Source organism: Ursus maritimus, unplaced genomic scaffold, assembly GCF_017311325.1.
Source record: "Ursus maritimus isolate PB19 unplaced genomic scaffold, ASM1731132v1 scaffold_14, whole genome shotgun sequence".
Lineage (NCBI taxonomy): Eukaryota > Metazoa > Chordata > Mammalia > Carnivora > Ursidae > Ursus > Ursus maritimus.
The window spans coordinates 46,291,536-46,308,022 of record NW_024423786.1 but is presented as its reverse complement, the minus strand read 5'-3'; the positions used below and the strand labels follow the sequence as shown (position 1 = coordinate 46,308,022).

Here is a 16,487-nt window from a genome sequence, read left to right as displayed (position 1 = left end):
GAAAACATTCCTCCATGTGCCATCTAAAATTACCAGGCCAAGGTAATTTGTATCAGACTTTGGACACTTGTATTGGACTTTGGGAACCAGCCAGAGTATTTTCTGTGTGGTTCAGATTTGTGAAAATACATTTCTTCATTCACTCATCCCATCTTTTCTTTCCCAGCTTCATTAAGGTACAACTGACAAAAATTGAAGGTGTATAATGTGACTCAACGTTTATTCTTGTGTTTCAGGTTTCAACTGGCCACCTGACCCCCAACTCAGAAAGCAGCTTCCCCTCTACCCTGTTGCAAAACCCTGTTACATCCCTTCACTGGTAAAAAACTTCCTGCTGGATATGTTTCTTTATTCCCCACCCCCCTCCCCACTTAATCCTCAGATCCACAAGGGCAAGGATTCAGTCTGTTTTTATTCTCTGCCATGTTCCTGGCACCTAGAATGATGTTTGCGTCTTTCAACAGCAGGTCCTCTCAAAGGCACAGATTTATTCCGAGCCAAGCGCTGCCTAGCCCCGCACCAGCTGAGCCTGGGTTCTCACCCTCAAGGAGACCTTGGTCTCAGGGGGAGACAGAGCCAGCTAAAGTGGGACTTGACTGATTGAAGGTTGAGCATGAATGGGGCTGCAAAGCCACTACGTTCTCTGAAGCAGGGCATGCAGAGCATGCAGCTGGTAATCAGGATTTGCTGGTGAGGCAGGAGGCTGGAAACTCCACGGTGGTTAATAACAGTAGTCAACGCGTACCTGGCACTTACTGTGTGCTAAAATACGAAAGTGCTCCCTACTCCTTGACACAGGGTTTCTCAGCCTCACCGTTGTTGACGTGGGGCTGGATTGTTCTCTTTTGCGAGGGGCCATCCTGTGTGTGTTGTAGGGTGTTTAACAGCATCCCTGGCTCTACCCACTAGATGCCAGTAGTACCCCAGCATCCAGGTGTGCTGACCAAAGTGTCTCTAAACATTGCCAAACTGCCTCCTGGGGGACAGAATTGCCTTGGGTGACAACTGTTATCCTAAAACATTACAGCAGTCTTCTGAGGTGGGTACACGGAGAGTAGCTGATGGAGTCATTTGGACCCTCTGCCTCCAGAGTCCGTGCTCTAACCACTGTGCTATGTGGCTTTGTGTGTGGTCCTGGCCCCTGGCTCTGTCCTCTGAGGGCCTAGCACTTGGCCCTATCCCCCAGGCTAACCAGCCCCGAGATTAGATTTCCCAGCTGCTTGGCCCCCAAAGCTAAGGGCGGTTCACCTGTAGTCTGTAACAGCAACAAGAACTTATTTTTGACCAGTCTAAAGGCTTTGGAATGACCATCCTGGGGAATCTGAACTTCCTTGCCCTTCCTTCAGCTTCCTTATGGTTTGCTGTGATTTTGGCTTTGGAACTCACTGGGAGGGGGGCGATGTTTCTTAGGACTTCAGGCTTCTCCATGTCTGACCCGGTCCCTGCCTGAACCCAGCCAGCCACGCCTCTCCTCCAGCCCACAGCATGTGCCTTAGTTTCCCCAGATGAGCCTGCAGTTGTGGCTGGAGGCTTTGATCTCTTTAGTCTCCCGTGGGTTGGTATTTTTTAAATTTTTTTCCTTTGACAGATATTTCCTGGGTATCTAGTATGTGCAAGATCTTTTGGCCCTGGGGAGGCTGTGGAGAGCCAAAGGCCAGCTGTGAATCCTTCCATCTGTCTGCCCGTTTCCCCAGATCAGCCACCCATCCACTCACCGAACCAGGAATGGTATCTCTGTTTCACATCCAGGGGTGGGGCTGACCCTGTCTGGACCCATCTGGAGCAGACAAACTGGCCAAGGACAACATCCTAGCGGGATGGTAAGTTGGCTGATGGTGGGTGGGGTGGGAGGAGCACGACCAGGGCTCCTTGTTGAGGCTGGAGGTCATCCTGGAGGAAGAAGCCCCAGGTGGTGGTAGAGCCCCAGGAGGGTGGGTTGGACCCAGAGGGAAAAGAAGGGCTGGCTCCCAAGGGCGGATGGAGTCTGAGGATTCCTAGGAGCCCCGTGGGGTCTCAAGGTTGCTGGCTTAGGGACCTCTTTCCAGCTTGGGAGCAGGTCCTGAGGTGGGGGATTTGCGGGGTACCGGTGTAGGAGGGAGGTGTTAAGGAGTGGGCCACAGGGGGATCTGGGCACTAATTGGAGTCAGGCACGGGGCAGAGGGGCAGGATATGTGATGGTGTCGGGATGCTGGGTGTCCAAGTCTTCTTATCTCCACATGTCTCTTTCGCTGTCTCTCTCTGTCTTTCTCTCCATCTCTCCACCTGTCAGTCTCTCCATCTCCGGCTCTGTGCCTTTCCCTCTCTGTCGCTCTCCACGCTTCCACGTCTCGGTCTCTGGTTCTCTCCATCTCTGGGGGCCCAGCCTTGGTCCCCGCCCAGGGGCTGGCCAGCCCGGGGGCGGGCCGGGGGCGGGCCTCGCGGCTTGGCCGGGCGGAGTTAAAGGGCCAGACCGCGGGACGGCGCGGTCAGAGCCGAGGTTGCCGTGCGGGCGGGTCTGGACCGAGGGCCGGAGGCCAAGACCCGCGAGGTGAGTGCGCGCCGGGGGCAGTAACCCGAGCGCGGCTGCGGCGCAGCGCGGTAACCCGAGGCGCCCGGCGCGGGTGCCCGCAGTGTGCCAGCGAGGGTCTGCCTGCCAACGCGGCCTAGGATCCCCGGGACCCTGGCGGCGGCTGCGGGTCCCGGACGCCCGTCTGGGGGTGTGGGGTGTGGGCGTGTCCCCGACGGTCGTGGCGTGTGAGCGCAGTTTTTTCAGTGCGCGCCTTGGAGTCCTGGGTGTATCCTTCTCTCTGGGTATCCATTGTGGTAAGGGACCTCAAGAAGACCCCCCTCCCCATCAGGACAGCTCAGGCGGATCCGAGCCCTGCCCTGTGCCGCCTCCTAGGGCTGATTGGGGTCATTCCACATCGTCTCACTCATGGACTTTACGCTTGTGATCGGTTGCCTTCACGGCCCCTCTACCCACCCATGGTAGGCACAGAGCCTCCAAACGCCCGAGCCTCCAAATGCCCCTTTATGAGAAGAGGAGATGCCATCCTGGGCCCCCAGAGTTGGCAGTGAGGGTTGTGTGAAGTGCTGTAGTTGGTACTAGCTGATGTTTTTGTTGGATACTGGAGAGATACATGCTCCTTGGAGTCCCAGGGCCTCGCCCTCTCTGCTTGGACGGTTGCCGGGGGAGGGGGGGGTGGCTGGCCAGCCCAGACCATGCCTGGTGGCTGAGGCCTGGCAGCTGGGGAGTCTCAGGCTGGTGGTGGGAAGGAGAGAGGGAGACAGTGGGGGAGCTGGGATTTGAACAAACCAGTCCTGTCTGACCCCAAAATCCTGTGCATTTTCCGATGGCCCCAGTCTGTCTGTAGAGCCCAGCTTGGGTTTCTGATAGGTAACATTAGCTCTGGGCTGGTGTCCAGCGGTGACCTGGGTTGGTAACCACAGAGGGGCTTGGATGACTCTGTGGACAGAGAAGGGGACCCCATCCCTCCTCCCTGGCAAACCTTGGGCTCCATTCTCCAAATCCCAGACGGCTGGACAACAGTAACGAATATGGTGGCAGCCTCAACAGCAATGAGAGGCACCTTTGATCAACGGCTTGCTGTGTGCCAAGCCCCAAGCTGAGCACACTAAAAACGTGGCATTGTCATCAGAGCCCTGTGAAGTGGGTAATATAGTTCCTGTCTTACGTATGAGGAAATTGAGGCTCAGAGAGGTGCAGACACTCACCTGAGGTCACACAGCTAAGAGGCAGAGCTTTATGGAATCCTTTCTGAGGCTTATGTCCAAGTGTGGCCACAATTGGTTGAGACGGTGGGCAGAGACAATTGCAGTTCTGGAATGATCTAGATTACTGGTGGTTTGTTTGTTTGTTTGTTTTTAACTTCTTTTCCTGTCAGGATGTCCTTTGGGCCAAGGAAGCTGCAGGCAAAAGCCTACAACATGCCCAAAGCTGTGGTGAGACTCTCCTTCCCATCTCCATTTGCCAACTTGGCTCTGCCCTTAGAAATGCCCCTTGAAGTCCTTTCTCAGAACCCCAGAAATTTGGAGTAAGCCCCCTGTCAGCTCAGACTTCTAGGGCCTGGCAGTTTGGGAGTTACTGGGGTCAGACAGCCCTTTGGCATAGAAAGGGGGTGCCACAAGCAGGGATGGGGATAGGCTGTCTCGACTACAGGCTTCCAGAGTGAGTGCAGGGCAGGGCTAGGATGTGGGGCAGTGGAGCCAGTGTTGGGTGCTTGGCTGCCAGGCTGCTGGTGGGCTCCAAGACCTGCGGTTCAAGGAGAAGCAGCTATGTGTGGTTTCTGGCGGGGTGTGGGGGGGCGGCACTGTTGTGTCCCGCATTCCTTCTCAGGAGCCCACACACCTTGTAGGACAAGTCCCTGACAGGTGGCCGGACTAACCTGACAAACCAGCGCTCCATGGGCGTGGGCCACTTAGCCAGTTGCTGGCACCTCGGTTTTCAGATAATACCAGCCGTAGCAGGACAGGTGGGGCTGCTTCTGCCAGGGTGGGGCCACTGGGTGTCCTTGCCTGGTGTCTGATGCACCAGAGGAGCGGGTTTGCCAGCCTCTCGGAGCATCCTGAGAGTGTCAGCTCTGAATTTCTCTCCCTCCAATATAAGAGTAATAATGGAAATAAGAATAATGGCTAAAATTTGCATGCTGCCTGCCAAACCTCATCTCACTGAAGTGTCCCAAACAACCTGAAGAGGTGGCACCTGCTGTTATTAACCCATTTCACAGATTGGCAAACAGAGGCTGGGGGCGAGGACTAGACTCTACTCAAGGCTGTTTGCTTGGGGAGGGGCAGGGCTGTGAATGAATCCAGGCTTGCTTGAGTCAAAAATGCACATTTTAAAAGATGATGCAGTCCCAAAGCAACCTTTCATTTTTCATTTTTTTTAAAAGATTTTATTTATTTATTCGACAGAGAGAGAGACAGCCAGCAAGAGAGGGAACACAAGCAGGGGGAGTGGGAGAGGAAGAAGCAGGCTCCCAGTGGAGGAGCCTGATGTGGGGCTCGATCCCAGGGCTCCAGGATCACGCCCTGAGCCGAAGGCAGACGCTTAACGACTGAGCCACCCAGGTGCCCCTCATTTTCAATTTTTTAAGTTGAAGCACAATATAGGTACAGGAAAGTGTACCTTCCGTAACTGAGCAGTTCAGGAGTTTTTGCAAATTGAACCCACCCAGGTCACAGCACCCATGTCAAGAAAGAAAACAGCTGTCCGAGCCCCCAGAACATCCTCTCCCAACTGAAGCATCTTCATTCATTTTTCATTAATTTCAACTAATTACCTTTTTTTTTTTAAGTTTTAAAAAATCTTTTTAAGTAATCTCTACACTCAATGTGGGGCTCAAAATCACGACCCTGAGATCAAGGGTCACACGCTCTACCGACTGAGCCGGCTGGGTGCCCCTCAACGAATTAACTTTTAAATAGATGTTATATTTTAGAGCAGTTTTAGGTTTACAGAAAAATTGTGCAGAAAGTATAGAGTTCCAAAACACCCCTCAACTCCCCACAACTTCCCTTACCGTTAACATCTTCCATTAGGGGGATATGTTTCTTTAAAAAAAATTTTTTTTTTAAAGATTTTATTTATTTATTCGACAGAGATAGAAACAGCCAGCGAGAGAGGGAACACAAGCAGGGGGAGTGGGAGAGGAAGAAGCAGGCTCATAGCGGAAGAGCCTGATGTGGGGCTCGATCCCACAACGCCGGGATCACGCCCTGAGCTGAAGGCAGACGCTTAACTGCTGTGCCACCCAGGAGCCCCTCTTTTTAAAAAAATTTATTTGTTTGTTCATTAATTTATTTTAGAGAGAGAGAGAGAAAATGGTGGGGTAGGAGTAGAGGGAGAGAGAGAATCTCAAGCAGACTCTGTGCTGAGCACAGAGCCCGATGCAGGGCTCAGTCCCACAACCCCAAGATTGTGACCTGAGCCGAAATCAAGAGTTGGATGCTTAACCAACTGAGCCACCCAGGCACCCCTAGGGTGACATGTTTCTTACAATTGATGAACCAATGTAAACACATTATGATTAACTGAAGTTCATAGTTTACATTAGAGTTCATTCTTTGGGTTGTACAGTCAACTGATTCATCTTTGTATTTAATTAAAACATTTTTGAATGGGCAGTATGTGCTCATGTTAGAGAAATTTTTTAAAAATCCCCAAAGATGGACAGAGAAAGTAAAGATTCCCTTCCACTTCTGCTCCCAGTTTTTCCAGGCCCCTTCCAGAGGGAACCATCAGGATAAATTTCTCGTGGGTCCTCAAAGTGGTTTTTTGTTTTGTTTTTCATTTTTAAATATTGAAGCAAAGTTTATCTAATATAAAATAACTATTTAAAAATGAAGAATTCAGTGGCATTTAGCACATTCACAGAACTGTGCAACCATCGCCTCATCTCCCCAAAAGGAGTTCCCAACCCTGTCAGCAGTCACTCCCTTCCTCCCCCAGCCCCTGCCAGCCACCAGTCTGCTTGCTGTCCCCCTGGATTTGCTTGTTCTGGACAGTTCATATAAATGGGATCAGACACTATAAGCCTTTTGTATCTGGCTACTTTCGCTCAGCATAATGTTTTTGAGGTTCATTTACATTGTATCGTATATCAGGACTTCACTCCTTTTCATGGCTGAGTAATACTCCATTGAACAAATATACTGCCTGATACTCATCCATTCATTCATTGATGGACCTCTGGGTTGTTTCCACCTTTGGCTATTCTGGATACTGTGGCTATGCATATTCATATGCAAGTATCAGAGTACATTTTCCATTCTCTTGACTATATACCTAGGAGAGGAACTGCCAATATATATTTTTAAGGTTTTATTTATTTGAGAGAGAGAGAGAGCACGAGCAGGGGGGAGGGGCAGAGGGAGAGGGAGAAGCAGACTCCCCACTGAGCAGGGAGCCCACTGCGGGACTCGGTCCCAGGACCCCGACATCATGACCTGAGCCGAAGGCAGACGCTTAACCGACTGAGCCCCCCAGGCGCCCCTTGGAACTGCCAATTCTATGTTTAACTTTCTGAGGAACTGCCAATCTGTTTCTCAAAGCGGCTGCACCACCTCAAAACTTTTTGTAGCACTTTTTTTTTTTTTTGGTGGGGAGGCTTGGCAGGAGTACTCTTGTTTGGAGAGGGGCAAGAGGAACCCAGCTACAGAAAGTAGAGGACTTAACTTCTCCAGTTCATTAAGCTTCTCCCGTGAGCATCAGATGGACTTCTTTCTATTATTACCATCTTATAGATGAGAAGATGGAGGCTGTCAGGGCAACAGCCAGTTGGGGATCTATACCGTGTGCTTTTTCTGCTCGGAGCAGAGTCTGTCCTGGGAAAAGCCTCAGCCCACGTCTGGCACAGGGGGTTGGGCAAGGTACTTCAGAACTCCCCTCCCTGGAGGGACCCACCCACTGGAGCAGGCTCCCTTCTTTCAGAGCTGGTGCTTTCTCTTGTTGCAGACCCCCCTCCCCCATTTCAATTTTTTTGGGAGGACATTTCCTTTGTCAGGATATCAGCTGGGATTTTTCTGGGTGGGGGTAGAGGTTCTTGCTGTGACTCCACTCAGAGGACCCCCCCTCCTGCTGCCTCTAGGGGCTACTGGGAGGATGAAGGAAATGACCCAGAGAGCCACTGCACACAGACAGTGCTCAATAAGTGGGTGGCTGATTGTGGCAAAAACAGACTGTCTGACAGAGGTGGGCCTGGGGGGTGAGGAAGAGCCCTCATGGGCAGAGCTGGGGAAAGTATGTCAGGTAGAGGGAACAGCATGTGCAAAGGCTCTGAAGGGCGAATGAACTTGGCCTGTGACCAGCGTGGCTGGAGTTGTGTGAGCAAGGGGGAGAGCGGTGGGAGAGGGTTGGAGGGGTCCCACAGGGGCCAGGCGCACTGGGCGTTGTAGTGCATGAAAAGGAATCTGAATTGCGTTCAGACTGTAATGGGGAGCCATGGGAGGATTTTGAACAGGGGAAGGTTGTGATCTGATTTAATTTTAGGAAGAGCCCTTTGGCTGCTGGGTGGAAAGTGGACTGTTTGGGGGTACAGGAGGGAACTAGGGAGACCAGTGGGAGGAGGCTACTGCCCTGGTGGCCTGACATGGGTTGGGATGATGGGATGGAGAAAAGTGAATGGGTATGAAAGATATTTAGGATAGACTACTGGCAGGACCTGACAACAGATTGAATGTGGGGAGAGAGGGAGGAAGGAGGTGAGGTGAATATGAGGGTCTGGCATATGCCCCGGGGGGACATCCAGGAGGTGGCTGGACCTATCAGGAGCGTCGTTGAGACATGAGAGGCACCTCAGAGACAAGGTCACAAAAACCATGGGAGGGGGTGAGATCCCCAGGGTGTATACACAGAGGGAGAGGAAGGGATGACTCAGGACCAGCCCTAAGGGTCTCCAACATTTACAAATTGGGTGAAGGGGTGGGGTCCAAAACATCCTGAGAAGTGGGATGGGCAGGGGTCAGCTCCTGAAGGGGTTTGTATGCCAGACTGAGGGCAGTGGGGAGCCATGGAGGACATTAGAGCAGGGGAGTGACAGACCTTCATGAAGGTGACTGTGGTGGTTGCGATGGCAGCCAGACTGAAGCCAGGTTGCCCAGGGGTTAGAGATGACCCAGATGTCTTGGGCCTGCCAAAATGCTGACACCCCCTGACCCTGGGCCACACACAGGAAAAGGTCACACTGGGGTGGATCCCAGAATCATCTTTTACAGTCACCTCCAGTTTCAGATAGGGAAACTGTGGCCCAGGCCTCACAGCCAGTCAGTGGGGTCAGGATTAGATAGAACACAGTTATATGTGTGCGCCCGCACACGTGTGCATTTAATAAGGAAGCCCCTTTCATTTAGGTTCTTCACTCAGGTGTCTGCCCAGCTAGCCCTCCCCAGAAACCCTCCTGGACCACCTTATCTAAAAGGACTGGTCTGTATCCTCTTACTCTGTGTATGAATTTCCTGTGGCTGCTGTAACAATTTACCATGAACTGGGTGGCTTAAAACAATACACATTTATTATCTCATAGTTCTAGAGCTCAGAAGTCTGAAATCCAGGTGCCTGCGGCGCCGTGCTCCCTCTGAAGGTTCTAGGGAGGAATCTGTTTCCTGCCTCTTCCAGCTTCTGGGGGCTCCAGTGTTCCTTGGCTTGTGGCCACATCTCTCCAGTGTCTGCCTCCATCTTTACATAGGCTTCTCCTCTTCAGGGTATCAAATCTCCCTCTGCCTCTGCCTCTCCCTCTCTCTCTTTTTGTTTTAGAGAGAGACCTAGCCAGCACGAGTAGGGGGAGGGGCAGAGGGAGAGGGAGAGAATCTCAAGCAGACTCCCTGCTGAGCGTGGAGCCCAATGTGAGGCTTGATCTCATGACCCTGAGATCAGGACCTGAGCCAAAATCAAGAGTTGGATGCTTAACCAACTGAGCCACCCAGGCACCAGGCACCCCCATTCCTCTGCCCCTCTCTTGTAAGGACATCTGTGATTCCAGCTGGGACCAACCAAGACAATCCAGACTATTCTTCTCATCTCTAGACCCTTAACTTAGTCCCATCTGCAAAGACTTTGCCATAGAAGGTCTCTCTCCCAGGTTCCAGAGACCTGATATCTTTGGGGGGCCCATATTCAGCTACCCCCATCCCCGTTGTACCTCCTTCAGGACACATAGTGTTTACGTGGTGTTCTATCATGCCTCTTGGTGACCACCTGTCTTAAGGGCTGGGACCATGTGTGTCCTGCTCGCCGTTACATTCCCATGGCCAGAACAGAGTCACACACATAGGAGGGGTTCAAACATGATTTGCCAACTGGATGAAGAAATGCAGGTGCACGTGGTGAGAGGCCTGGCATGGGAGAGCATTTAGAGGAAGGTCACAATTCTGAATCCTAATCACTGGCTGCCTTCCCTTGCGTTGCTGGGGGAGAATCACTACCCATCGTTAAATTGGTAAAGAAACAAATATCCACAGCTACCCCCTGGTGAGTGTGTCACCTGGAGCTGCCCACAGCCTTCTGCCTGGGACTTGTGACTTGGAGTTCTCTGTGCTTCATTTTGGGAGGTTATTTTCTCCCCATCCCCACCCCTACCTGGCCTTCCAGAGGGCATATTGCCTACACCAGGTAGTCCGTCTTTTTTAAAAAGATATTTTTTGGGGTGCCTGGGTGGCTCAGTCAGTTAAGTGTCCAACTCTTGGTTTCAGTTCAGGTCATGATCTCAGGGTTGTGGGATCGGGCCCCGCATCGGGCTCTATGCTCAAGGCAGAGTCTTCTTGGGATTCTTTCTCCCCTCTCCCAGTGCCCTTCCCCTGCCAATAAATAAATAAATAAATAAATAAATAAATAAATAAATATTTTTAACAATTTAGAAAAAAGATTTTAAATTGTGGTAAAATATGCATAACATTTATCATCTTAACCATTTTAAGTGTACAATTCAGTGGTATTAAGTGCATTTACCCTGTTGTGCAGCCATCACCACGGTCCATCTCCAGGAAGTTTTCATCTTCTTCAGTTAAAACTCTGCCCTGTTAAACACTAACTCCCCCACCCTGTTCCCCTCCCCCAGCCCCTTTTGCCCACCATCTACTTCCTGTTTCTGAATCTGACTCCTCTAGGGACCTCTTACAAGTGGGATCACATAGCATTTGTTTTATGTGTCTCTTATCTCACTTAACATAATGTCCTCGAGGTTCATCCATGTTGTACCAGGTGTCAGAATTTCCTTTTTAGGGCTGAATAATATTCCCCTGTATGGATGGACCACATTTTGTCTCTCTGTTCATCTGCTGATGGGCACTTGGCTTGTTTCCACCTTTTGGCGATTGTGACTAATGCTGCCATGAACATGGGGGTGCAAATATCTGTTTGAGTCCCTGCTTTCACTTCTTTCGGGGATCTACCCAGAAGTGGGATTGCTGGATCATATGGTGATTCTGTGTTTAATATTTTGACGAACTACCATACTGTTTTCCACAGCAAAGTGGCAACATTTTACATTCCCACTAGCAATGCAGAAGGGTTCAAGGTTTCTCTGCATGCTTGCCAACTCTTGTTATTTCCTCTCATGATAAGTAGCCATCCTAATGAGTGATCATGTCAACTGCATGACTTATAACGTAAGTCACACCATCCCAAAGAGGCTCTCCAGATTTGGGGATAACCCACCCAGCTGTTTTCCCAGGGTTCAGTAACCCATAGAAACTTCACATCTTCTGTGTGGAGGATGTAGTTGGACATTGGCTGATGAAAGAGCCAGTGAGTCTGAGCCCTTAATGGAGGGAACCGTGGGTGGGGACTGGGGACTCAGGCGAGGACCTGGAGTGTAGGGTTCCTTTAGCTATGTTGCCCCAGGAGGTGGGGCACAGAGGGAATCCTTGACTGGTTGGACTGAGTGGAGAGGAGAGATGAGGGAAGGACCCATCCATTTCCAGGAGTCTCCTTGGTATCGTCTGAGATCTGTGAGCCCCCAAAGTGATGGAGTTTGGCCTTTGGTGGGGTTTCAGGGGGCCTCTGCCAGTTCCCATCTCCCTTGAGTTAGAGGAACTGAGATTCAGTTGTCCAGAAAATGGAGAGAATGTAACACTTAAGTCCAAGGACCACTTTAAGACTCCATAAAATGAGGCATGCACATCCCTGAGTGTGGAGCACGGCACGCGGCAATGCTCCATCCCTGGTCACTGTGTTATTAATATTATTGTTACCTACCTGCTTTGGGTTCCTTCAAGAGCTGATCTCCAGGCAAGGACTGGAGTGCAAGAAGCTTATTTGGGAAGTGATCACAGAACATACCAGTAAGGAAAAAGGAAGGGAACCCCAAAGAATTGAAAGCAGGGACTCCGACAAGTACCTGTGCATGCATGTTCATAGCTGCACATTTCACAACAGGCAGAGGTGGGAGCATCTCAGATGTTCATCGACAGATAAACGGATAAACCAATTGTGATACACCCTTACAATGGAATATTACCCAGGAGTACAAGAAATGAAGTTCGTATACACACTATGACGGGGATGAACCTTGAACACATCATGCTGGGTGAAAGAAGCCAGACACAAAAGGTCACCTAGTATATGATCCCATTGATATGAAGTAAAATATCCATAGAGGCAGAAAGCAGATTAGGGGCGCTTGGGTGGCTCAGTCAGGTAAGCATCCGACTCTTGGTCTCAGCTCCAGTAGGCATGGAGCCTACTTGAAAGGAAGAGAGAGAGAGCAAGCAAGCAAGCAGATTAGTGGTTGCCAGGGGTTGAAGGTATAGGGGAATGGGGAATGACTGCTAATTGGGATGGGATTTCCTTTCGGGGCAATGAAAAAAATTGGGAGCTAGATGGAGGTGGTGGTTGCATGATACTGTGGATGTGATAGATACTAGCTAATTGTACACATGTTGACCTTTGAACAACACGGGTTCGACCTGCATGGGTCCACTTATATGCAGAATTTTTACAGTGCAGCCCCGTGCGTGGATTTTCTCTTTCTTATGATTTTTTTCAATATTTCCTTTTCTCCAGCTGACTTTACTATAAGAATACAGTATATAATACATATACACAATATGTGTTAATTGACTTTATGTTATCAGTAAGGCTTTCAGTCAATAGTAGGCTATTAGTAGTTAAGATTTTGGGGAATCAAAAGTTATACGGAATTCTGACTGTGTGGGGAGGTTGGCACCCCTAACTCCTGCATTGTTCAATGGTCAACTGTTCTTTCAAATGGTTCATTTTATGTTGGGTGAATCTCATCTCAATTAAATAAAGAAGAAAAAGAGTGGAGACAGGAGAAGGGAGGCAGCTAATAGAGAAAGTTTCAATGGCGGGCAGCTGGTGTTTAATCCCACTGGGGAAGCCTGGTGGCATGTGTGGAGCCCGCATCTCAGGGTCATTGCACCCCAGGGGAGAAGGTATCTAGCCAGCAGTATTTATCAGTCCTCTGTTAAGAGCTGCTTTCAACATGGGTGTGTGTGTGTGTGTGTGTGTGTGTGTGTGTGTGTGTGTGTTTAAATTTTCCAACACTCTGGCCATCTACACATGGGCAGAGAAGTCTGGAGGGATGCCCTGCAAAGTCAAGGCTTAGGGCATGTGGACAGGGCACTGGTGCATCCATCTGGCCAGCTAGCTGAAGGTCACTGCTGGGGGAAGTTTGAGGGGTATCCTTGGTGTCTGGGACCTCTGTGTATTGAGCACCTACTGTGTGCCAGGTACACTCTGCCTGACTCCACAGGTCATCCTGTGTATGGTGCATGCATGGCCGGAGGGGGTTCCTACTTGCACTGACCCCCCGTCCTGTGTGTCCCCCCAGGATGCTGCCCGTCACAGAACACCTGCTGCACCTCCTGGGCGTGGAGAAGACCACCTTCCGCCTGTATGCCATGTCTGTGCTTCTCCTCTCCCTGCTCTTCTTCCTCTTCCGCCTGCTGATGCAGTTCCTGAGGCTCTGCTGGAGCTTCTACATCACCTGCCGCCGCCTGAGCTGCTTCCCCCAGCCACCCCGGCGCAACTGGCTGCTGGGCCACCTAGGCATGGTGTGTGTGTGGCTGGGCAGGTGGGCTGGGCATGTCCCAGGTAGTCAGTAAGGATGATGGACCTGATGGCTTCTGACATCCCCCAAGAATCTGGTTGGAGGCATGAACAGATGCATTTTACAGGATAAGAATGTGATTGAGGCTCAGAGAGGGCAAGCAGTTTACCTGAGGTCACACAGCTGGGATGAGGCAGAGATGACTGTAAGGTTTTCTCTATAATTTCAGGCTATTGCCATAGCAACAGGTACCAGCGCCTGTGAAAGTTGTCAGGTTCTATGATCCCAGGGCGGTGTGTGTGTGTGGGGGGCTCCTGTCAGTGTTGTTGATATGCCCCACCCCCAGTGTGTTTGCACCCTCTCTCTCATTCTCTTCCCTTGTCTTTCATCTCTCACCTCGCATACAGGTGCTAAGCACTAGATCAGGTGCTTTAAAAATACCAACTCAGTCCTCTTGACAGTCCTAGGAGGTAGTTCCCATGACTACCCCCATTTTACTCCTCAGACTATTACGGCACAGAGAGGTTGCGTAGCTGATCCTCGGTCACACAGCTCTTTGGTGGCAGAGCTGGAGTTCAAACCCAGGCCATCTGGCTCCAGAGTCCCTGCTCTTAGCTCTGTGCCCTCTGCCCTCTGCAGCCTCTTGTTTCTGGATGATGAAACCTGAACTTTTCTAAAAGAGCTTTAGATGTCAGAAGAAAGCCAGACTCCTGAAGACCCTGAGGCCTTTAGGGTCCTCCAGTCCAGCTCCTCACTGCCCATGGCACTCATCTGGTCCCCCCTTCCAGGCCTAAAGGACTCTGAGGGACAGTTGTGGAAAGCTTCCTGGTTCAGGCCTCATGCCAGTGCAGAGGTGGACTTTGGAGAAGTTCAAGGGCAGTGGTCATCAGTGTGTGCTTGATGCCCATCTCTACCCTCTCCTGCCATGTGACCTTGAGCAAACGACTTCACCTACTGTGCCTCAGTTTCCCCATCTGCAGTGTGAGGATGATGATTCTTCCTAATAACCTCATGAGATTGTTTTGACAGTTCTTAAAGTCATGTCTGTGGCATGCTTGGCACTGAGCCTGCCACGCAGTGGCGGGTGTGCTCAGCTCCCAGGTCCTGCAGAGACTGGAAGTATCAGGGGATTCTAGAGATATTTGGGATACTACTTGGAGTGAGTGTCCCAGAAGGAGGAAGCAGGAGACACATTTCCGCTCAATAGCTCAAAGAATATTTTATGTGTCTTTAGGAATGACTCCCCTGGGGCCAGCCCTCCCTCCCTTTCACCTCCCACCCCTGCTCGGACCTCATCTTCTCCTCCTGGACCATGGTCCAGCCTCCTCCCTGGGCTCCTGCATTCAGTCCATCCCCCATCCTGGCTCCAGGAGGATTCTTGAGACCAACCACATCCCTCCTCTACTCACACACCCTCCATGGCTCCCCACTGCTGTCTGGAAAAAGTCTCAGCTTCTCAGGTAGTGTTTAAGCCCCTTTAGACTCTAACTCTCACCCTGCTCATGTCTAGTCCTGCAGAATGACTTCTCGTTCCTATAACCAGGTTCTGACTTCCCACCTCCTTGTGCTTTGCTGGAACTGTACCCCTGCCCCAAATACCCTTCGCAGTTAGATGAACTTCTACTCACTTGTCATTCCCCATATCCAGTACTCTTACTCTGAGAAGCCATCTGGCTTTACGGGTGGTTCTAGAGGTAGTAGCCAGGCTCTCATGCCCCAGACAGTTGGCCAGGGCCGGTTCTGAAGTCCAAACTTGACCCCGTGGGCCCAGCCTGCCTCCTGGGGCCATGAGTTCTGGGTGAGGCCATGGTTTCTCTTGGGTGTGGACAGGTGCAGGGCTGAACCCGACTGAGAAGGAGACACAGGAGCCAGAGAGAAGTCATTTGTTGGCTTGTTCACTCTTTCATTTATTCATTCGATTGGCAATTGCTGGGCCTTGCATTTGGCCAGGCAAGGGGTTAGGTCCCTTAATATCTGAGGTCTCCCCTAATTCTCACAGCCTGTGGAATAGGGATGGATCTTCCCAATATTGTGGATTTGATCTTTGGAACTCAGAGAAGTTAAATGACTTGCCCAAGGTCACATGGCTGCCGAGAGCAGATTTGAGCTCAGATCCTTCTGACACTGGGACTGAAATACTTCTGCCTTTTTTTTGTTAAGAGCAGGTGTTTTGGAGCTGGGTGTCCTGTGTTCAAATCCTAGCTTTGCCATTGTGCAGATGATGCCAGTGCCTGCCTGGATCCTTTTGGCCCTTTCCTGGATGTGATGGCCTGACCTCCAGCTGCAAGCACCTGCATTCTAGGGCTTTCTCTGGCACCATGCACTGTGAGCTTGAGAGTTAATGCCCCAGGAGTGACCCTCAGCCAGTAACTATGGGACTGTAGGAGTTGATGTATAACACCCTAGCTCACTCATCCTCTGCTGGGTTGGCTTTGATATATGTGCCCCCCAGAGGTCCCCAGGAAGACTGAGCACTGAGCTGCCCCTGGCCATAACTCCCTTGGCAACCCCCCTTTACTGACTGCCTTCCCTCCCTGTCTCACTTTTCTTAGCCCCCTGCCCATTTTTTGGGGATCCCCTTCCAAATGAACCACTTGCCCTAGAGCCCTTGCCGCAAGACCTGCTTCTGGGGAAGCCCAAACCAAGACAATCACTTACTCACCTGTAGCTTCAGACAAGTCATTTGACCTTTCTGAACCAAGTAAAATGGGGAAAATAGTAGCAACAATGTCACAGAATACTTGTGTGGGTTGAAGGTATGAGTATATGAAAAATGCCCACCGCAGTGCCTACCACTGCAAGCCCGTGTACATGTTAAAGATAACAATACTAGTAATATTTTATTCCTAACAGAGCAAGTACTCAATAAATGTCAATCATTAGGATTGTGCTTACTGTTTTTTATTTCTTGAACACCGGCTATGTGTCAGGCTCTTGTGCCAGGCTCTCTCATTTTGTTCATTCATGAATTTTTTCAAC

General features: G+C 50.7%; 1 protein-coding gene across 5 annotated transcripts in view; it reads left to right on the top strand.

Moving 5' to 3' along the window:
- Positions 1-236: 236 nt before the first annotated feature.
- The window catches only part of LOC103677197 (cytochrome P450 4F22), a 31,941-nt gene continuing 15,690 nt past the window's right edge, over positions 237-16,487 (top strand). The window contains exons 1-3 of one of the 5 annotated variants that reach the window (XM_040629137.1): positions 237-319; positions 1,695-1,820; positions 13,290-13,512. In XM_040629137.1, coding sequence (XP_040485071.1) covers positions 13,291-13,512 — 222 coding nt within the window. In that variant the 5' untranslated portion in view covers positions 237-319; positions 1,695-1,820; position 13,290. Of the gene's footprint in view, positions 320-1,639; positions 1,821-13,112; positions 13,513-16,487 lie in introns of those variants that run through there. The other 4 variants (XM_040629139.1, XM_040629138.1, XM_040629136.1 and 1 more) reach the window with 4 other exon arrangements.